Source organism: Dysidea avara, chromosome 13, assembly GCF_963678975.1.
Source record: "Dysidea avara chromosome 13, odDysAvar1.4, whole genome shotgun sequence".
In the NCBI taxonomy this organism is placed as follows: Eukaryota; Metazoa; Porifera; class Demospongiae; order Dictyoceratida; family Dysideidae; genus Dysidea; species Dysidea avara.
The window spans coordinates 8,581,470-8,605,196 of NC_089284.1; the positions used below are offsets into that span (position 1 = coordinate 8,581,470).

Below are 23,727 nucleotides of genomic sequence, written 5' to 3' on the forward strand. Positions count from 1 at the left end.
ATCTAGACAATAAGATCCATCTTGGCAGAATTTTTCCACGTGACAGTCCTGAATGGGGCTTAATTTATGTCACTGTTAAATGTTTATAGCTAGCTACGTGCTAGTTTTAGCTATGTGTTGTCATGTTTTGTTTTATTTTCCTTGCCATGTTTTACTTAGTTGCGTGTGTCTGGGCCAAGGTATTTAGTGCAATCATGTGTTTGAACATCCTAATTGTGATGTTTGGCTCTCACTTAGGCTGGTCCTCAGACATACACAGCCGGGCCACCTAAGATACATGGGCCAATAAAATCAGTATCTCATAATAATCCTTGGCTATATATATAGCTATAGGCACAGCATGCAGACCCACTACTGAATTGAAACTGGACCAATATCCATGCACAAATGAAGAAAAAGTTGCTACTATATAACTTGAATATAATGGCCAGCCATTATAAGGTCAAATGAATTGATGATTGCAATATATAAATAGCTTCTTGTCATCTTGAGTCAATCCAACCATGTCTCTCATTTTGCACAGAAACCGATCACAAACTGATATACATGTGCACATCATTATATAGGTGCAGCAATAGTACATTTTTGCTATAATATACAGGGGCAGATCCAGGAGCTGGCAAGGGGAGGGGTGCAAACAGGCTAAGTTGTAGGTGGTTGGGGAGAGCCACTTCTCTTATATTTTTGAAGCAGCACATCTTAGTATTGTAGTACTTCTTATATTTGCTATTTTGGCCTTTGTGAAGTCTTAATAATATTGATTAAGGACTGACAATTGCAAGGTTTAGTGTTTCAATCAAATAAAGTAGCTATGGCTCCTCCACAAAGGAAGGAAGGCATTTACCCCAAATGCTCCATCCTGGATCTGCCATTGATATACTTCTCACATGTTCAAAGGAATCAATCAAGTTTCGAGTCAACTTCAGTCTTGCATGCACTATCTACCTGGACCTATAGCTATATGCGTGAGCAGCCACGTTCTGATCAACTATAACTTTTCAAACACACTTAATAGCTATATCTTTAAACAGGCTGTAGGACCAGGTGATAATGCATTTATGCATCATGATGTGGGATCTATAAACAGCCAAGTTCTGATCAACTATAGCTAACTATCTATATGGGCATGAAGGTCTGTATAGGATAACTGGTCCATGTTATACATATTAAGCATGTTTGAAAAGTTGCAGAAATAGCATAGCTAGATATATAGCTAGTATCATGGCTGCTCACAGGTCATGAGTCCATAAATGGCTACAGGAAGTGACCGGAGTTGACTGAATGATTCCTTTGCATGCACATGCGAGAGATAGCAGAATTCAGCACTTGTGCTGTAGCTATAAGCCTTATACTGATAAATATGAGTATAGCTAGTTATAGCCAGATAGCCAATATACTGAGCTAGCTAGCTACATCGATTTTGAAGTGCTCTGAGTGCATGCACTTTTTGATTTGATTTTTCAGAACTTGTCGGCATACACAGCATAGCCATCCAGTTCTTTCTTACTGGAGAAAACAAACAAAAGGTATAGCTAGCTATATTTTATGTAGCTAATAGTAATTAATTAGCTATACATTTACAAAATGAAACATAATTATGCTAAAAGTACAACTACTAATTAGCTATATAGCAATAGATGTATAGCTAATAAAAGTTAAATGACACAGCTGTTCAATATATAAGTGCATGGAACCCCTGCACCAAAGCTACATGCAACCTTGCATGCGATCATATAATTGCATTGCTATATATCAGATGAGCTGGAGTTACATAGCTAGGTACATGATGAATTTAGTATCATGTGTACACTTGACTTAGAGCAAGACTTAGAGGTATCTATACATTTAATGAGAAGGCCTAATGTTCTACACCATATAGGGGCAACGGCAATTCACAAATACGCATCATATTCAGTTGGCAAATCCCATGATCTATTTCAAGTAACTGAAAGCTATTTTTAGCAACAAGCCATAGAAGGCACTTCACAGGTTACTGGGTAGCTACGTGCGAGTATATACGTACACACAACCGAGTCTTGTGCACGAGGCAAACCGAACACAACGAGAAGATGGCTGAGGAGGAAAAATTATCAGACCCGGTAGAGTATTTGAAACAAACCAAAGAAAGATGTCCTGATGTTGTATACATCTTCACGACAAGACAAGTGAAGCTGTTATCGCAAACCGGAAACGAGTCCTACGACCCTAAGGACGTAAACCAGGAGTTCCTGAGTGACTACAATGCTTGGGCAAGCATGAAGCAGCGAGTGGACCAGAGCAGACAGAGCTTGAGGCGAGACATGTTGACTCCACACAACATTAACGAGCCAATTGCTGCAGAAGATTTCTTGAAGCAAACGGAAGTGCTGAACGAGGTATGCAACATGCCAAGCGTGCTGTATAGGTAGGGAAAACACATTAGAACAGTATCCTGGAAGTAATCCAAGGGCTTGGCTATGCGAGACTGACCAATAAAAAAAATGCAGTGTACAGATTTCTGGTTGAAACAGAATCCCATGAAAATGCTGTTTGTACAAGATTCATTTATTGTGGGTGTACAACCAAAAGTACAAGTACTTGTAGTGTTTCCATATACCCTACTTAACAACAGAATTATGCAATGGCCTTGGCGACCATGTAGCTGCACATGTTACAAATACAGTATTCTATTGGTGTTTTTAGACAACATCCTTATGTGTTCTGAGCCACAATGTAGATGGAAGTTTTAATGTGCTTTTTGCTCTTGCTAGGTTGAAGAGAGGTTAAAGAAGATTATAAATTTACGGTTGAAAAATACCGAGGATAAGCATGGTGAAGTTAGGTTACCAAGAGTGGTGCGTCTTTGCCGCAAGTTCAACTTCTCAAAGAACGAGACTGAGATTACACTGTTTACATTAACCATGCAAGCTGGCATTGAGCGGGAGACCAGATATGGTGGCTACGGTATAGATCCCATCTCCTTGTGCTCCTTCTTGGATATACCATTGCAAGAAGTACTTGACTTCTTGGATCAAGAGCGCTTGCACATGCAGCAGGGCTTCTTCCCAGATATCCAGCACGGTTACATCTTGTCATCAAACTTAAGTTATGACACTGATGTGTGCAAGGCATTAATGGGGGTGGATTTGAAACAAAACGGTTTCTTGAAGATTGAGCAGACCCACTTGGCAGATGTGATCGCTGAGGAGCCAGAACATCAACATCTTCGGGACCAAACAATTGATGATAAGTCCAAGAAACCTGATGAATGGGATGCAACTGGAGAAGGTTGGTAGTTAATTGTTTAGTTTTCCTGCTTGTTAGCTACCTAAGATTTTACATACTTGTTAATAGCTTACCTTGAATACTTACTGGGAGTTGTCCAGAATCAGACTTAAAAATTGCTTTGTGGTATCTTTCTAGGTGCTAATGTGTACTTATAGACATGTCCAATTGTCCATTCTACAAGTACACAGAAAAATTTGGGATTTTCAACTAGAGTAGTGACCATAACACATCGATAAAAGTACTGAAACAAGCTGGAGTAGTGCATGATATTAATTCACAGTAAAACAATAAGAAGTGTTATATCCCTACTCTGCTTTTCCATTATGGTATCTTGAGCACAGTAGGGATATAACACTTCTTATTGTTTTACTGTGAATTAATATCGTGCACTACTCCAGCTTGTTTCAGTACTTTTTATCAATGTATAGTCCCTACTCTAGTTAAAAATTCCAAATTTTTCTGTGTACTTGTTTGTTAACATTTTTATGACTAGTGAACCCACGCAATCTGAAATGGCGCCATGCACCCCAATTATCATCTGAAAGTGAAGTATCCATTACGCTTCGTTGTCAGCTATGTTCAACCCGTTACGCAGCATTTCGAATCAAGAACTGTTCGAAAAGCACCTCTGCAATCCACGCATATCGAAAGAAGATTGGTGCCTCGCCCCCCAGTTATATCAATTATCGTCTGAAAAGTGAAGTATCCATTACCTTTCGTTGTTGGCTATGTTCAACCCGTTACAGAGCAGTATGAATCAAGAACTGTTTGAAAAAGCACCTCTGATATCAAAATAGCAACTATGAAAAATACGGACGATTTCCATTACGAAGGGAAGCCATCACGTGCTATTGCCAAATCGATACTTTTCGCTGTCAGCAAAGATGAATGGGGCACAAAGGAGGACACTGGTAAGTCCATGAAAAATGCATTGTACGTACTGCAGTATGCCAAAAGGCAACTGTCGGGCCGAAGCAATGTCAAACAATGAAAAAATCAAGCCCGTAGCCTTAGCCGTTATCAAGTTACGCTTGTCTGAAGGAATCAGTCAGTCAGTTACTTGCTTACTTACTCAGTCAGTAGAAAATTCCGTTAAATAAATTATTTTTATAATTCCGTAGCAACTTGTTGAAAGCGTTTCGAGTCGATCTGAAAGCTTGTTTGGGCTTAGTTTCACCTAACCAATACTACCTGATTGTCATTAGAGGAAATTGAGGCTGTTTTTTGGGTGATATTATTTCGTGGGCCACACTTACTCCTTTGTGGTCCCTACTATACACTACTATCGTAGTGTATGATAGTTCATTTGCAACAAAGTACCTTTTATATATATAGTGCTTGTTTCATTCTCTTGTAGTCAGATTGCTCAGTCCCCAGCAGTCACTGGAAACTGAAGTGAGTTATCATGGTAGGTGTGGCTACTAGATGCTATGTATTGTCAACATAGGACCCTAATCGAGCAAGTCAAGGGGGTGAAGCTGAAGATGGTAAGCTTCACTTATGTTTTGTAATCACAATGTTTCAATAACAATGCTTTGTTGAAACATCCTATTTTCATAATCTTTTTTAAAAATTCTGGTCCTAATGGCACTCCCATCCTCCACAATCTCTAGCTAGAAGTTAAACCTCATTTAATTTACAAAAGACAAAAAGCAGCTAAACCTACAGAGCCTACACAGACCTACAAAACACCGCATGGACCACCAGCATACACACAGCCAACCCCCGGACAGGGGCCTTAAGAGGAAAGCCCTGCAGGAGAAAGGCCTCCATTATGAAAATGATGGAGGCCTTGTGTATATACATGTACGTGGACAAAGATTTTAGCTGTCTATGGCATATAGTGTAACAAAGCTATTTGTATAGTGTAGGTAGTTTCAGTGACTTTGTAATAAAAGATCATTTTCACTTCCTGTTCTGTAGAAAAGGAAGAAAAGAAGAAGGAGGAAGATATTCAGGACTTAGACCAGCTATTGAGGTCAGAGAGACTGAAGGAACAAGAGAGAAAAGATGTGGCTGAACCAGAAGAAGAAGAAACACAGGTTCTTGAATTGTCTTGGTGGCCACATAGTATGGTCTCCTTAACATACTCTCTGTTGTATAGACTCTGTTCTGTGAGTTGTAACATTTAGTGTGATTTTTGTTATTTAGGAAGATACAGATCCGGACAAACTGAAACCTTACAAGAAGGACTTGGAATATCTTGACGATCATTTTCAGGTTGGTATGACATGAGATAGATGTCCTTTATCCCAGACATGCTTCCTGTAGTATGTTTGTTATGTGATGAAAGTCAAACAGTATGAAGTGAGGATGGAGATGGAGGTAAGTAATAGTGCCACATAATGTGTGGAAAATAAATATTAAATTTAATTTTATCCTTCCATACCCTTACAATTATGTAAGCATCCTATGCCAATGGATAGTGATGCCTAAATGCATATCGTTGTGTTGGAGGATAGTGCATCTTGTTTAATGTACCTGGTCCTGACTTGTACAATAAAAATAATGGTGGTACAATGTATCATATTATTTTTGAATGCATGAGTCACAGAATTGTGAATGTCTGGTGGTTTGTGCAGTATACTTGGCTTGTTTACCTGTTTTCCAGGCTGTTTACAATGCAATGGCTGCGTTTTATTGGACAATAATCAATTGTACACACTTCTAGTTTTTTTTTTAATGTACACAATACATGCAGTATATTGTGAGACTGTACAGTTGTTACACACAGAAAAGTAACTAGAAATAGGCCAACTATTTAATCCCACTTTGTGTGGTAAACTGAAGTCTCCAAATAAGTATTGAATTAACAGAAACCTTTAAGATAATTTGGATAAGATCTAAGCATCACAAAGTAGTGCTGATATTTTACTGATGGAATATATTGGTTTTATCGTAGCAAAATTATGATGATGGCCACAGAGATGCTCGCAACATCAGACAAAAGGTACGGATGTGTTGTTACTTGTCTGAGGGTTCCTAGATTACATAATAATGGAGTAGGGAAGAGCTCACAATCAAACCTTACACCCCGTTCACTCTACCCTCTAGCCCAGGTAGAGCACGGCATGGCTTGAAACAAATTGCAGTGTGAATTAATCGAGTCGTGACGAACCAAGTCCAGCACAGCACGACAAGGAGAGGTGGGCTGGCATGGGTTGGCCCAGGATAGCGTACAGTGTGAACGCATTCCAAACTGGCCAACTCAGGTTAACAATATAAATTGCTTCTGTTGGTCACACAGTGAGTACATTCTGTGCTCTAAAACCGTTTTTCAAAATGGCTACGACATATCGTAGTTCTGGTAGATTTTGTGACAGTTACGCTCGAACGACACATTAATATTTCTGGCGAAAGGAGCACCCAATAGCTTAAGCATGGCGTCTATAACATTGTACGACTTATTTCAGCTGGTTCTCCGCTTCCTCGCTACAATTCTAGTGCCTTTTATTAAGTGCCTAAATAATCAAAAGCTTGTGCGCTTGTCTTAGCTAATTTTTATTCGGCGCTTGCACTATCAAGCTCGTGTCAGACGCAGTAGTGTGAACAATTGCCAACCCGAGCTCCGTAGCCCGAGTTGAAGACACTCTGGCTAACCCGGGATAGTGTGAACGGGGTGTAACACAATCAATGGTAGTCACCAAAAGTGACAAAATAGTCAAACAATTTATTCCTCAATAAAGGAGATGAAATATCAATTTTCAAATATCAACAAGTCTTCTGTTTACTTGAAGGTATAACAATATTTTACTGATTGGAGTAGGAGAGTTTTAGCACAGTGATTTTGTAAGGATTATATTGAGAGTTGGACACTCTTTATTATAATGTTCTCTTGCTTGTACTTTCATGCATACAGACAGTACCAGGGTCAGGTCATTTAGGTCACATTTTGTCCTCGGTCTCATATGATTTATAGAATATCTACCCGTATCCATCCAGATTAGATCATGTGCGATAATAATTTTTAACAAGTTTGATTGTACTAGTTGAAATGCAAGTACACATACTAAACTTACTATATATGAAGCCACACCCACTTACAGTGTGTATGTTGCTGTGTGTAAGTGTATAGCATATGTGGAGCCACGCCCACCTATTGGGATGGTATGTTATTGTCTGTTGGCATTCATTGTGGCAGCCATGCTTACTTGCTAGAATTTGTGTGGGTGCTTTGTAGAAAGAATTGTCTGCAAGAGGAAATATTAAACAAGTAGCTACCAAAACAGACAATGGCAATCGATTAGCGTACATGGCTCCACATTGTAGTATAATATATATGCAGTGATCATGCCAAAAAAATTAAACTATGTGCTCATTATCTATGCTTATCACTTGATGCACATATCTTCCAATTAAACCAGGTCCAATGCAAGGCACTATTTGGGTCAGTTGATCAACCAGGTTAACAGTACTGACCCACTTTCAAAATTGTACAATACCAACTCTGAGTATCACTTTTATATCCACACTTCATCTGATAGGCTATTAGTGTACATCATTAGTTTTATGTGACTTTGAAGGTGATCCCCGGGATTCGGATAACTAGATCCTCCGTAATTTTGTTTGTTTGCAAGCTATACATTTTATTGACAACCAGTAGAGGTAGTTACTACTAGTTGAGAGTCGAATCCTATGTGTCTCGTACTTCTCTGTCTGTGTTTATTTTATTTTGATATTGATCACACATCTTGAGATGATAGCAGCAGAAACTGTTTGTAGTGATAAAATGTACAGGATAATCATGTTGTACTTGTTCTTTCAGAGAGAAGCTGAATCCAAGTGCAAGGTTCAGCAAAAGAAATGTGAAAAGAGATTATCGGTAAGTGTTTCACAGTGACTGGTATAAACCAGTTGTTTGTAACATAATTGTATAGTAAGTACCTTGGACATGAATGTTCGTATAGCAGGTACATGTGACTGGATCTGCAAGAACCTAATATGTTAGTTCATTTTTTGAATTCCATTTTATTACATTGTCTTTATCTAGATAGCCAACTGAATGTTCAATCAAAGTTTCAGCTCTAGAAACCTTGAACTTTTGAAGATACAACACTACAAAGTGGCAACAACAGAAAAATCAATTTGTACAGTGACAATATGGAAATTAAACTACAGGCACTAAATTAAATGGCCATAACTTAGGAATGCAGTCCTCTACCGAAATGTAACTTGCACCATCAGATTCTGCATGAACAGGCAAATCCATTGCTGGATAAGTTTTGTCTTCCAGGCCTTTCCTATGACCAGGGCAATGGCAAAAATGTGAGGAAAAATGATAGTGAACCTCTTGTCCAGAATTTTTTTTGATTTTGTATAAGTCCATTCTACTATAAATTAGGCTTGTGCTAAACATATGGGATTCTTGCAGATCCGGTAACCTATATGTACATGTCTTGTGTTTGCATAGTTATAGCATTACAGAGGTCTTGTCTTTGCAGTTAGTGTGGCAGGCACACTTGGTTGCTTGTGTTACTGTACACGTGGCCAGCAGCACAGTGCAATAATACACCTGTTAAATAATGTTGAAAGTGGTTCAAGTAAGTTATGAGCTTTGCAAATCTAGCCAAACATATGTTTAATTTCACTCTAGTTTGAAAGTACTTTACAGTTACCGATGACAGAATTGATGTATTAATATATGAAGCCACATCATATGTAATTTTTGTTGTTTACAGATCACACGTCAGTCCGCTAACTGGGTACCTCGACTAGAGAGGATGGTCCAGTCTCGTCACTTGACAACTTTTGAAAAGAACATCATTTTGCTTCTCATTGCAGCTGTCATTCAACCAAACAAGGTTAGTTCCAAAATCCAATGGACAAGTTGCTATAGAGATAAATAAAGCCACTTTTGAATTTTAGTATACATGATTCATGGTGAAAGGAAACTACCTTACCTAGATTCATAGTTAGGTAAAGAATGTTTTACCATCAGAATTTTCCCAAATTTTAGTCACAATATTTATCTTGTATATGCTGTTCTTCAGTTTCAATCCTATGAGGTTCGAGTGTCAGCTCGGGGAACTTCAGTTGGTGAACTGCTTCGTCTTTTCTGTACTGACCTAGAAGAGGAGATTGCTCATCGCAAGTATTTCTACAAGTCAGCTACACTAGTGAGGGAGGGAATGATCAGTGTACACAACTCTGGTCTCACTGGTGACACCAATAATGCTACAGTAAGTGAGCTGTAGTGATTGCCTGTTGTTTGAGATTAACCATTCATAATCTACTTGACAGGTTGAGATAGATCGTCGTATGCTTGACTTTTGTGTTGGACTGGACACAGAGTTCTCAGAAGTGGTGGAAGGATCACACTTGTACTTCCCTAAGACCAAGTTTGAACAGGTACACACATATCTGCATGTTTACTTATATTGCAACACAAACCAAAACAACTTTTTATTTGTGCTAACCGATCTCATATGTACGTAGCACCCTACAGAACTTGTGAATATTTCAATTTACTCTTTTAAGGTTGTACTGAGCAAAGAACAAAAGCAGTTAATTTATGACACAGTCAGCAACTTTGAGGCGTACAAGCGATGTCGTAAGAGGTTGGGGTTGGATGATGCGATCACTTACGGTGCAGGAATGGTGTTGTTGTTCCATGGACTACCTGGTACTGGCAAAACTATGATGGCTAATGCTCTGGCCAACAAGCTCAGTAAAAAGGTATATATTTCTTACTGCACTCTTTGTATAGCTTACTCTTGTTTTAGGTTTTGTTAATAAACTTTCCATCTCTTGGTGGAATGGCAGCTGGAGAGAATTTCAAGTTCATTTTCAGAGAGGCTAAGATCAATGATGCGATCTTGTTCTTTGATGAGTGTGAGGCCATCTTTGAAACAAGAGAACATGGAGGACACAATGTGAACTTGTTGTTGACTGAAGTTGAAAGGTGAGGAGAGTTGGATAAATGTAGTATCAGGAGCACATCGAATCCTATGGACAAGGGAGCATGTATCTTCGTAAAGAACAAAATTCAAACATGGCTGCCATGTACTATAATAAGTAACTTTTAAAATTTCCTAATTAGGATATTATACGGAGGCACATGCTCAAATACGTTACGTTTCCGCTGCAACGAAGCAAAACTATGGAAACAAAGTTCAATGACAGGACGGAGGAATAGTAGCACAGGCTTAGCAGGACAGTCTTTCTACAGTTGATTATCACACAAAATTACTATACTTGACTATTCCAAACTTTACCTTCGACTCAACAATCTTCCTATCAAAGCAGCTTTACTACCTTCACACAAGACGATGGAGTAGCAGCCCATTCAGTGTATACCTCTGTTGCATGTAAGAATGATGCAACCAGTTATATACATAGTAACACTGGACACCATGTGTGAATTTCACCTGTAGTATTGGTAGTGTATGGAGTTACATGCTCCCTTGTCCATTGGGTTCAATGCGCTCCTGGTAGTATGTACGTGTATTTTAGTGAGTCAGTGTGTGTGCGTGTGTCCACCCGTCTGTCTGTAAATATGTATATGTGTGTACCTGTATCCCTTAGTTACTACTTGCAGTTGATAATTATTTCCCATTTATTTCATGCAGACATGATGGTCTAATCATTATGGCCACTAATCGTCCCTTTGATTTGGACGAAGCCATGCATCGTCGTATCACCATAGCATTAGAGTTCCGTCAGCCAGACCACTTGTTGAGGAAGGCAATATGGGAATCTCATATCCCAGCTGAAATGAAAATGGCCGAAGATGTCGATCTTGTGAGGCTCCATCTATCAGATGTATCATCTTAATACATTATATTCCCTTAGCATGCATTGTCATTGCGGTATGAACTAACAGGAGGCTTTATTAAGAATGCTATTCTGTCAGCTCTAAGTATTGCAGTATCACGTGATGGAGAAACTCCTCTAATCACTCAAGATGACCTGTTGAAGGGAGCTAGTCTACAACTAAGAGGAAGACTACGTATGAAGGTATGTATGTACATATTCAAATTCTTAACCAAGCATGCATCCTGCAGCCTGTACTCCATGGCTGGCTATAGGCTAGCTGTGGGGCATATACTTGTGTACTTGCCTGCAAGTGTTAATTCTTGTTTACACCCATTTTAGCATTTGAACTATACTAAAACAATTTTTTGTTACTGTTTGTGTGTGAAATGAAGGCTTCGTACTGTTTTAAACATTTGTACAGGTAAGTTTTGCTCATGTGTAGCCTCTTTGTAGTACAGCTGTGAACCTGAAAAGGTTGTAAGTACTTTTGCAGCAGGGTTTAGTAATGGCTTACGTACTGATACGACTACATTGCTGGCCTACAACAACCAACTGCAAAGTGGTTAAAGAGTCAGTCTCTAAACAGCAAAGGACAGTCTAGAAAGCTTTGACCAGAGAATGTGCCTATGAAAACATAGTAAAGCAGCTAAAGAGACACTTGTATATTGCTGTAGATGTGTTGTTCCTTGTACATGTATTTCAGTTAGTAATGGTCCACTTTGTACTTGTAGGACTTCCATCGTCGTGTGGTTCCTGCTGGTGGACTGGATGAGGTGGTAGTAGAGGAGAGGTTGATGAAACAACTAAAGGAAATTGTTCAGTTTGAGAAGGCTCGGTATGTTACTATGATAAGATGTTACATGTATGATGTTCATGTATCACTTGTACAGTTCAATACTGTTTGGACAATGGGGATTTGGTAAGAGGATGACTGAGGTATGTACACAATGTATAACTAACATGATCTTATTGTACCTCCTTTATCACTGTAAATGTAATCTAATCAAAAAACAGCCAAGTTGTAAAAAAGGGTGCGGCCTCCAAAAAAGCCAGGGTGAAAAAAGATGTGAAATCAAAGGTGGCGGCCAAGAAATGGCTGTGATGGTAGGTTAATGGCAAAACTTTTAATAATGACAATTCAGGTGAATTTGTGTCGGCCAAGAAATGGCTGTGATTGGTAGGTTAATGGCAAACTTTTAACAACGATGATTCAGGTGAATTTGTGTGGGATTCGGCACCAAATTCACCTGAACTCTCATTATTAAATTTTTTACCATTAACCTACCACCACAGCCATTTCTTGGCCGCCGCCTTTGATTTCACATCTTTTTTCACCCTGGCTTTTTTGGAGGCCGTACCGTTTTTTACAGCTTGTTGATTAGATATCACTTCTTTTTATAATTTCATACCTAAAGCCAGCCCATGGCCAGCTTTAGGTATTTCTTTTAACTTGTCTTTTTCTTTACCACAGATCTAGAGAGAAAGATTATTATGAAGAAGATGATTTGTTTAGCTACATGTACATCTAGGCATTAATTTACAATTGTATTGATTGATCATAAAAATAAGTCACACAGGTTAAACTGTTTGCAGCTGAATACTCTAAAATGTGTATGTAGTTCTACAGGGAGCCTCATAACTTAACTGTACTCTTTGACTACATGGTGAATGGTTTGTAGTTGAACTCACCAGATGGTGGCTTATTTCTAGCTGATCTCTCTGCAGGGTGACTTGTTTCTAGCTGATCTCTCTACAGGGTGACTTGTTTCTAGCTACACTCTGTACAGGGTGACTTTAAATGTAGTTGAATACCCTACTGGGTGACTTGATCAAGCTGATTTCTCTACAGAGTGATGTGTTTCTGGCTGATCTCTCTACAGGGTGATTTGTTTCTAGCTGATCTGACTTATTTCTATCTAAACTTTCAGAGAAGAGCCTATGAAATTATGATGGTAAACCATGAAATTTCATGTAGTTTTCAAGGACACTGCCTATAATAATTCATGGACACTGCCTATGAAAATGTGACAATTCATGGCCACTACACAACCATGAAATTTTCTTGTGCCATGAAATAATTTGTCGGTGCCATAAAATTACCATGGAATCTCCACTTTTCATGAGTATTTCATGGCATGGATATTATAATGAAATATCAATGAAATGGGTGACTTGTTTCTAACTGATCCTTCTAAAGGGTGATGTGTTTCAAGCTGATCTTTCTACAGGGTGATTGAAATGTAGCTAATCTCGGTGACTTGTTTCTAGCTGATCTTTCTACAGGTGATTTTTTCTAGCTGATTTCTCTACAGGGTGACTTCTTACTGGCTGAACTCTCTGCAGGGTGACTTGTTTCTACCAGATCTCTCTATAGGGTGATTTGTTTCGAGCCGATCTCTCTACAGGGTCATTTGAAATGTAGCTTATCTATTTACAAGGCTATACTTGTTTCTAGCTGTTCTCTCTACAGGGTGGCTTCAAATGTAGTTGAACCCTTTGCAGGATAACTTGCTTCTAGCTGATCTTTCTACTGAAAGCGTTGTTTGTAGCTCTACAGGGTTGCTTATTTCTAGCTGAATCACTCTACGAAATGTAGCTGAATTCTGTATAGGGTGACTTGTTTCTAGCTGATCTCTCTATGGGTGGCTTGTTTCCAGTTGAACTCTCTACAGGGTGACTTGTTTCTAGCTGATCTCTCTACAGGGTGATATGTTTCTAGCTGATCTCTACTGAGCTCTCTACGGGGTGACTTAAAACATAGCTGAACTCTCTACAGAGTGATTTGTTTGCTGCTGAACTGTCTTCAGGGTGACTTGTTTGTAGTTGAACTCTCTACAGGGTGACTTGTTTGTAACTGAACTTTCTACAGGGTTATTTGTTTTTGATACTAGTTGAATGGTGACTTGATTGTAGCTGAACTCCCTATTGGGTGACTTGTTGTTAACTGAACTCTCTACATGGTGACTTGATTGTAGCTGAACGTTCTAATAGAGTGACTTATTGCACAGCTGAATGTTCTATAAGGGTGACTGCACTATTAGAATATCTCCATCGCACACTTGCTACACCTAGTTCACTTTCATAGTGTAGCTCAGTTGATTTTAATCTGATTCCTTGTAAACCACTGAAAGATTCCTCTAAAATGATTTATCTACCTCCGTACCTGATTTCAGCTGATTCCGTTAACTGGTTTGCCTGGTAGGTGTGGCAAGTTTTACTGTTTTATTAGCAAAACTCGATCGTGCACATTTTACATATGTGAGAGGTTCAAGTAAAATCCAAAATTTATTTCTTTTGAACAAATCTGAAAAAAATGCAGATTAAAATTTAGCATTATGATGTCATCATTATGACTTCACCATGCACAAAATTTATCAAAATTAGTTATTATGTTGATACGACATTCCTCACGGACTAAATTATATAATTGTATTCTAATAAGTTTTTAAAATATGGCAATAATACTTTGATTTTACTGAACCACTCACATATGGTTGGCATTTTTGTTATAACTCCATGACTGTTAGTGCGATTTCTTTAAAACCACAAAAGGTTTGCACTACAATGGTTACTCCATGTACAGACCAATTTTCAAGTCATTCCTTCAAACAATTTACCTGTGGCTGTGACAAAAATCACTATCAAATTTTTCGAAAATCACATATAACTCCCTTGTTCTTTATCCAAAATGTACAAAATGTGAACTGTAAACATGCTAAATTATGTTCTTACAGCCCTCCGAGTTTGAAGAAAATCAACGAAAGCATGTGTGAGTTATACCAATTTTTCTAAGTGTGCGAAAAGAAGAAAAATACGAAGAAACTAAGACAAACTTTGAAGGCACATATCTCAGTAATGGCCTGGCGGATTCAGCTCACATTTTAATGTGAGGTCCCCCACCCTGAGGGAGTTTCCACAGCAAAAATGGTTAATTTCCGTCCAGCCATTATCAAGCTATGGATACGTGAAAATGGCATTTTCTTGGTTCCTGTAAAATACACACTTGTCTGTCGTGCGCCTGCACTGGCTGTACTTGGCCGCACAACACACTATTCGTGTGTCTTGATGTTCAAGCATGCGACTGGTTGTGGTATAACTGTATGCAAATGTAATGGATTAACATGTACAATGACACATTTCTCTAGGGACTTACAGTTCTACTCCATGGTGCACCTGGTACTGGGAAGACACTGGCAGCTGAAGCCATAGGCTATGAAGTAGGAAAGCCATTAAAGGTATAGCAGATATGATAGTCCAGGTTGTTAATCCAGTACACACTACCATATAAGGTGATCAACTGTGGTGAACTGTTGAGCAAGTGGGTCGGTGAGAGTACTAAGAATATTGACAGTATCTTTGAGGAGGCACGTGGAACTGATGCCATCCTTGTGTTTGATGAAGCAGAAGGATTGTTTGGAACTAGAACTGACATGAGGTAAGAAGGTCATGTGATCTCAAAACTATTCATATTTACAATGGTATGTATTTCTCTAGCACTTCAACTGATCGCTATGCTAATGTTGATGTTGGTGTGTTACTCTATCACATTGAACGATTCCCAGGAATTGTCATCCTCACCACTAACCTCATTGATAACATTGACAAGGCATTCTTCAGGAGACTTAAATTTGTGTTGTTGTTTGAAGTTCCACCTCGTGCACTGAGAGAGAGGCTATGGAAGGTATATTTATTTTCTCCTTTGCAATTTAGATTTGCGATATATCAAGATATGTGTTAGTGTAAAATATTTACAAGTAACTGTTGCGGGCGTGCAACAAATAAGTATATATTACACAAAAATGATTTTGCACATCATAGCTTGTTTCTGCTCAATCTTCTTTACAGTGGAAATTCCTTATGGTGGGACACCTTTTTGAGCTAAATTGTCCTGATCATCTCTGAGATACGTGTCTTCAAAGTTCATCTTGTACTAATCTTTATGTTGTTCTTTTCGCAATGACACTGAGGAAAAGCTTTTGCATGTATTTTATTCAATTTGTAGAGTAGAAGAGCATATTACAGCATCTATTTTTTGTACAGATTGGATATAGCAGGCAACATATTAGCTTACTATGTATATCTGAAAATTGCTAGTGTGAAGTTTGTTTCTTGTATTTTACAGGTATATGTAAGTCAATATTTTTGTTTATAAGATATGCTATATAGACATATTTTCTACTGTCTAGTTGATATTACCACCTGAAGCTCCAGTGGCTGATGATGTTGATTTTACGCGACTGGCTACTTATGAGGTTACTGGTGGTAGTGTTAAGAGTGCTGTGTTCAGGGCAGCATCCAGAGCTGCTCTAAGGGAGGAAGACAAGAGAACTATCAACCATAATGACCTTGAGTCAGCCATTGAGGAGGAAATTAACAAGAATTCATCACGGACTGGTTTTAGGAGACAAGATTCTGACGCCTCTAGAATGTACAATTGATACTAGGAATAATTTTGTTGATTACCACTTAATGAATTGGTTACATGCACGGTTTAAGCCATACTAACTTTATTTATTTCAGTTTAAGTTGCAATGCACACATTATTTTTTAGTGACAACATGCATTGAAAATTTGACAAAATGTACTAATTCTGTTAACAGTATGAATTATTACAATGGAATCTTCACAATACATGGACACCTTCAAACGAAGGTGTCATGTTTTGGTTTCCTGGTGAGTTTATAGCTCTTGATACTGGTAATTGCTCAACTGTCCAGATTAATTATGCTGTGTTCATCACTAACAGATTCCATGCACTGTATCCCCAGCTGCAACATTGTGTTGTACTGGATGAAGAAAAAAGTCACTGTGAGGCTATGGAAGATATCCCCCCAAAGTCACGTAGCTATAATTATTATGAAGCCATGGATGTGTGGATATTATGCATGCCTAAAGTTTTGATGTTGACCTTACTCTGAGGTTACTGATGGTAAGTAGCATCCACACAGAACTGTCCTGATTAATTTTATGAAGGAGGAAGACAAAATTATTTCTGAGGTAGTCATATTTAACACGTAATCATTGTGTAAAAACTGCACGTGCACTGCAATTGTAAAAGACTTGAATTAAATCTAGCTATATTCAAGATGATTTGCACTGAACTAGCTATAAATTTGCAACAAATATTTAATGTTTTACCATAGATAATATATACCTCCGGGTGGATGTCCTGTATATGTTATCTATGCTAAAACAATCCCCAAATAAAGTTCTAGCCAATCTTATAATACATATATGTATATAGTGAAGAAAATTGCCCACTTTCAAAATCATGAAACTTTCCACATAAATAGTACTCCTAGTGACATGTCATTATTTCTAGATATAAGTACCATCTGGCACTTATTTGACCTTTGTGGCTGTCTACACAGAAAATTGATCATTCCTGTCTTTAACTCCCAGAGGCATTAATTAACTACAGTATAGCTACCAAAATAAAGGAAACAACTTACCACTTTTGGTTTAAGTCATCAGATGGCTTACTCGTATACAGGTCCTGTACTGTGGGGTGGGGTAAAACCAGGACTGGGACAGAGACCAAGAAGGGTAAAATATAATTATGCATAATTAAATTGTGTCTCCATAGTGCTGATCCACTCAGCTGAAGGCTGCATTTCTACTACCTTTGGTTGTTCTTTGTGTCATAATGATGAATCATAACCTGCTAGTGTTTTTCTCTACAAAGTCACATGCAGGTATATTGAAAAATCCATATATTATGCATTAAAATGTCAAATAAAGATTTTTTGCAATAATATACTTTATCACGTCACATTATGTGGCATCTAATTCAGTCATTTATCAGTCGTATGATTTGCTTTTTTGATGTACAGGACCTTTAATTGTACTTGTGGCTAATAATAAAGCAAATAAAAGGTACCCACCTTGTATACAATTTATTATTGTGGTCGAATGACAATCTTTGGCTATAATTTGTAGAAATTGTCAGCTACCCTTTTGACTTTGTAGAAGAAGTACTAGCAGCTTATGATTCATCATTGTATGCAAATAACAACCAAATCCATAAAAGTTAGATACCCCCTGAAGTTGTATTATTATTATCACTGTATGTAACTTGCATTGTAATAAATTAGGGTTAAGGTGACTGTTCTATTAGTGTGACTGTTCTATTAGAGTGACTGTTCTATTAGAGTATCTCGATCTTGTTTGACCAGTTTCTGGAATTAATAGTTTAATCAAAGGTTAAACAGTGTTAACATTGAAGGTGGCCATAGCAACATTAGTTGATGGGACTATAAGGTTAAACACTATGCAGGCAAAGTGTCATTAACAATAGGGTTAGCTTGATCACTATGCATTGTGGTATGCATTAGGAGGTATCAACAACAGGTTTGAGGTGGTACCATATGTAGCAGCCTAGATCATTCTATGCTATAGCTAGCAGGGCAGCAAAGGAGCAGCAGTATCACTAATTGTTTGCAGTGTTGGAAAAGTCTTATCCCACCTAAAGGTCCCTCTCCATTTCTTTCTTTCCGTAGTCGTAGTACCAAACTATGGCTACATATAGGGCATTTGGTGTGGGTAAGTTGGCATACCACCAAATAGCCTTATCATAGATGTTGGGATACGCATTTACAATGACCGGGACAATGACCCAATCTTGGAGGGTCACGTAAATGAAGGGTCAGGTCTCGAGGCTACAGTGCTCCAGCCCGTTCTCCCAATCTCGATGTCTTATTGTATATGGTCATTTGTACACACTGGTCTACAGAGGTACACCTGGGAACAAGTTAACCATCCTTGAGCCGGCTTTGTCGCCGTGCTTTTCTCCTCTCTCTAGTATCCGTTTTCACCGTTCCCGTCCCCGCTCCGATTTTACCCCTCTTGGTCCCCTTCCCCTCCCTGTTTTAACAAGGGTTTTACCCCATTCCGTTCCCCTTTTCCCTTGAATTCTACTTACCCGTGTTGTACGCATGCGTGTTGCGATATTCCAATTATTGCGTTCGAGCCTTCGAGGTACCAATCACTCACTACACAGAACAATCCTCGAGAGCAATTATTTTCCAGTTTTCGTGTACGTTTCTAGAGGACTTTGCTGGTTCCCGACAGAATGTGGCCGTTGATCCTTACGACTGTAGGAGTGGTCCTAGTGTTATGGATGATCCGTAGATGGGTTGCAGGCGCAGTTTGTCAATCTAAAGCTAAACTAGATGGAAAGATGGTCATCATTACAGGAGCTAACACTGGTATAGGAAAGGAGACCGCTATTGACCTCGCCAAGAGGAACGCTAGGGTGATTCTTGCGTGTAGGAGCCAGGAGAAGGGGAAGAAGGCTGAAGTGGATGTGCGAAGGGAGAGCGGAAACAATGACGTTCATTTCCGTCAGCTTGACTTATCATCATTCACATCAATCAGAAAATTTGCTAAAGAAGTGTTAGAAGAAGAGTCGTGTGTTGACATCCTGATCAACAATGCTGCTGTAGGGGTGTGCCCATACATGAAAACTGAAGATGGATTTGAGACACAGTTTGGTGTGAACCATCTTGGTCACTTCTTACTCACCAACCTCCTGTTGGACAAGATCAAACAAGCACCTGAAGGAAGAATAGTTAATGTCTCCTCAATAGCACACACATTGTGTGGTCCACTAGATCTGGATACTATCAACTCTGAGGAGAAGTATAGTTCATTTGGTGCTTACAACAAGAGCAAATTAGCTAACGTGTTATTCACCAAGCAACTAGCTAAGAGGCTGGAGGGGACCAATGTAACCACTAACTGTCTTCATCCAGGTGGGGTGGATACTGAGCTTCAACGTCACTTAATGATTCTACTGGTAGGATAGTAAGTGGTAGTGTTTTGTTAACTATTATTTAGTAGAGCAGCTAAGTGCTAAGTGAAAAAAATCGTTCACTTTTTTTATAAAAGTACCAAACTTGGTAAAACATTTGCTTTCATATTAGATAGGTACTAATCATCACGTACAAGAACCTGACAAATAAAAACCAATAGAAAATGTAAGAGGAAGCCATTAAAGAATTTAACTGTGTACAAAGACTGCAAACATTACATCTTTATTGGCAAGCAAAGGATGACTAGATCCAGAAGGGAGGTGTTTGTCCAGGTCAGTAGGTCGTAATCTTAAAAAGCACAGGGCTATTCTATATGAAGTCATAGATATGTAACTGTTGGGTTGTGCCTGTGTTTTACACTGAAACCTTAATTCAGAAATAGTATAGATTATTTTGCCACATTTTGAAAAACTGATTACATCTATAATATTTTACAAAAACTAAGAAGAAACTTCTAACTGTAGTTGTACAGCTTCCTGATCAGCTGGGATTGGTTTTACAAATTATTTTAAAGTTTCCAAACATACCTCAAGGCAATGATTTTGATTTGGGCCCTGTATCTCAAATCATGGTAGTACTCTGTATTAGGGATTGTGGGGATTTGGGCTTTCTTGCCCAACCTCACTTTTCCTCCATGACAGCCAGTACTGGTTAGGCATATCCAATCCCAAAAAATGTCTTCAGACTGACCCCAAACCCTTTCAACGAAATTGATACTATATATGTAATGATGTTGTTTAAACTTGTTGACGTATCATGCAAACAATACAATTTTCAAACAGAACTGAAATTCCTGTTACTATAGCTTATCACTCATATGTAACCAGGTGCACACCCTGCAGCTGGCATGGGGTGTGCACCTGGTTACTGTAATTTAATTATCGTCCATGTCTGTCCTTCTGCCCATGTAATCCTAAGGCTGCAGCACATGTTGCTGTCAGACCTTAAGACATTATGAATGCCTTTCCAATGGGCTACACAAGTATAAAACAACTGAAAATGGTGTATCTAGGCTACCAGGACTAACAAAATTCTTTGAGGTGAAGGGGGGGAGGGGGCATGTCCGTACTTACGCGAACAGAAATGAAGGGTAGCACAATTTCACAACGTTTAATGGACATTAACTTAAACTTGTGAAAAAATGGAAAAACATAAATATAGTGATAGAAGCATGCATAGTGTATGTGTAGTGTCATATAATACAGCAGGATTATTTCAACTAATAAAAATACTGAAATATTGGTTCTACAGCTGTATATAGATATCATACATTATCATAGTATAGGAATTATGGATGTTTACACCTTTTCACAGGAAAAAATATCCAGAACCAGCTTCACAATGCATCCATGGTGCTTCGTACCTTCATGCAGTACAACTTAAAATTCTTTCAATAAGTTGTTACCATTAAAAAAAAAATTGTTTAATGATGTATTGACTGACTATAAGGCTACAGGCTTGATTTTGTCACTACTGTAGATGTAATTTCAGCCTGACTGGCATACTAGACTCATGATAATTCAATTTTGATTTACTACCGATATTATAGCACATCACTAGTGTACCCCTATACTAATAAACTGCATATAGCTGCCATTTTGTGTAGTTTTTGACTATATTCTGCCTGCCAAGCAATACAGTTTCAAAATTACTACACACATCACTAGGGTGTACATTTGGTGCCATTCTTTTCTTTGATGCAGTGTAATAGAAGTTTACTAGTGATGATTTATTTTAAGTTACCAAACTAGTGTAAGGAATGTTTTGGAATTTTACAAGCCAGTAGGGACCGTTACAATGGGGATCATCACTTGTAGATTTAGTCCCTACTTAGCCATGTTACTAATTGTATGGGAATTAAATTTGCACAAGTAAACAAATTAGTCATTTATGAATTAGCTTGTTTAAGTTGCACTTCCTTATATTTAGTAATTGATGGAAGTACACAAAGTATAATACTAACGATTTACAAAATATAAATAACCAAGCTTGATTAAAAGGTTGTATGTATTACTACAGTCAACTAATTTTTATTCCTATATAGCTCAAGGAATAAACTGGGAGCCTGCATTGCAGTTGTTAGGAGTAGCACAACAAACTTGTTTTTCATTCACTTGTCCTATAGATTATGAAGTTTTTGTGTGGGTGGTTGGTTCTTAAAACTGTCAAGCAGGGAGCACAAACTTCCATCCATCTTGCAGTGTCAGAAGATGTCAAGGAAATATCAGGTAGTATACAATGTTACTGCACATATCAGTGGTTGATGTGTTGTGTTTTGAAGGTGAATATTTCTCTGACTGCAAATTAACAGCTCCAAGTAAACATGCATTGGATGAGGAGGCAGCTGAGAATTTGTGGAAGAGAAGTGAAGAGTGGACCAAACTGTAGATATGTTATAGTAATCCCTGTATACTCAACTAGTTTTGCTGACTTCATAGTTATAAAATTGTATATAATTTGGCTAACATGCAATTATAAATATGTAATACATGTTGAGAATGTACAAATCAGTGCCACACACTCAACCTTATACAAGTATTGTAATACTAGCCATGCCTGGACTTTTACACTAACTATTATTTGGCAGCCATGTCATAAATATACCAGTATAGTTAATGGTGACCAGTTAATAGTGGATGCCAAGTTACTTTTTTCGAGCAGCAAAGAAGCATCTTTCACCACTATTATCAACTTACCTTATGCAGAGTGGCATAATGCAATATCTCTGCATGAGCCTAAAATGAATTATTTTTCTGTTTAGATTTTTTAAAAATAGCATTTTGTGCAGTTGCACATTCGTAAAATTGTAAATGTAGTCAATTTGAGTGGAGCAAGAACCTAAGAACTATCATAGAAAAGTTCATCTGTAACCTAACACATGAAATTAGTTTAGAGATCTATTCCATTGCAATAAGTCAGAAATACACTGGTGGTTTATCAGGTCCCATTCTGTAAAGGAAGATTACGTTGTGATTAGTGTATTCAAGATAGATTTTTATCTGTATATATATATATAAAGCTGAAATGCTGACCATCACGTTGCTTACTCATCAAACTCAGTGTGAATTGAGACAATCAGTGCTGAAAATGAAGCACCTACAACTTGGCTACTCAGATTGTTATTGTGAGCTTCTGCATACTTCCATTCGTCTTCTACAGCACATTGAAGGCCTTGGCACTTGAGCTACATTCCTTTGAAAACCACAGGACAAACTGTTCAGGTGGTAGAACACCCAATTAGCATGCAAGAGGTCAATCCAAAGTACACCTTGTGAGTGCCTATTAAGACTCAACGTAGTATCCCGGCATCCAAACTATGTATTGAGCAGGATTTTATTGAAACGTCTGTTATTTGCAATAGCAAAACATTAACTTACTTTTCTTTGTTCTTTACAGCACATTGAAGGCATGGGTGTAAGAAAACTCACTGAAAAGTTGAGTTACATTCCTGTCATAACCACAGACAAACAATTGTGGTGCCTTAACAACCAACCTTGGTTCTAAGTCATAACTTTATTCACTTGGGAGCTTTTTTGATGCACTTTATTGTGCATTCGTCTGTTCCATGCATTTTTTTTTATTCACAAACTTTTGTGCTTGCAGTTTTTCAGTACTGGCACATACACTGTCTTGTATCGTTGGGGCTCTTATAGCAGTTTTGTGAGTAGGGAAGACAAAATTACCAACGTATTTGTCCATCTGTGTGTCTGTCCACGTGTTGTACTTTTCTATACATTTATACACTATCCAGAATATCTTCGTCTATGTTTCAAGTATGTAGATGTGCACTGGCATGCAAAGACAACTTTTTCACTTGGAACCTTTTTGGTGCACGAAACATGTACTGCATGTTGCTTTATCCCTGGGTGCCATGTTGTTTTAAACTTGATAC

General features: G+C 38.2%; 2 protein-coding genes across 4 annotated transcripts; both read left to right on the forward strand.

The window, feature by feature from the left end:
• Nucleotides 1-1,986: 1,986 nt before the first annotated feature.
• Nucleotides 1,987-16,643, forward strand: LOC136242142 (uncharacterized). Of its 2 annotated transcripts, none has more exons than XM_066033548.1 (22): nt 1,987-2,375; nt 2,751-3,267; nt 4,625-4,662; nt 4,715-4,754; nt 5,191-5,309; nt 5,419-5,487; nt 5,539-5,592; nt 6,170-6,217; nt 8,033-8,089; nt 8,946-9,068; nt 9,258-9,446; nt 9,508-9,615; nt 9,745-9,942; nt 9,990-10,168; nt 10,836-11,007; nt 11,059-11,223; nt 11,754-11,857; nt 11,913-11,958; nt 15,168-15,257; nt 15,312-15,457; nt 15,517-15,703; nt 16,209-16,643. In XM_066033548.1, the coding sequence occupies exons 1-22, from the start codon at nt 2,070-2,072 to the stop codon at nt 16,458-16,460; spliced, it is 3,207 nt and encodes a 1,068-aa protein (XP_065889620.1). In that variant the 5' UTR covers nt 1,987-2,069; the 3' UTR covers nt 16,461-16,643. The 2 variants fall into 2 exon arrangements, with proteins under 2 accessions (XP_065889620.1, XP_065889621.1); XM_066033549.1 differs by having other exon boundaries at nt 5,539-5,574.
• Nucleotides 16,644-18,959: 2,316 nt separating this feature from the next.
• On the forward strand, nt 18,960-22,334 carry LOC136243243 (retinol dehydrogenase 13-like). Of its 2 annotated transcripts, none has more exons than XR_010694808.1 (3): nt 18,960-19,827; nt 21,880-22,063; nt 22,117-22,163. XR_010694808.1 is itself a non-coding variant. In XM_066034761.1 (3 exons), exons 1-3 carry the CDS (start codon nt 19,094-19,096, stop codon nt 22,221-22,223), a joined length of 936 nt encoding a protein of 311 aa, XP_065890833.1. In that variant the 5' UTR covers nt 18,960-19,093; the 3' UTR covers nt 22,224-22,334. The 2 variants fall into 2 exon arrangements, 1 of the variants encoding a protein (XP_065890833.1); XM_066034761.1 differs by having other exon boundaries at nt 18,960-19,819; nt 21,961-22,063; nt 22,117-22,334.
• Nucleotides 22,335-23,727: the final 1,393 nt, after the last annotated feature.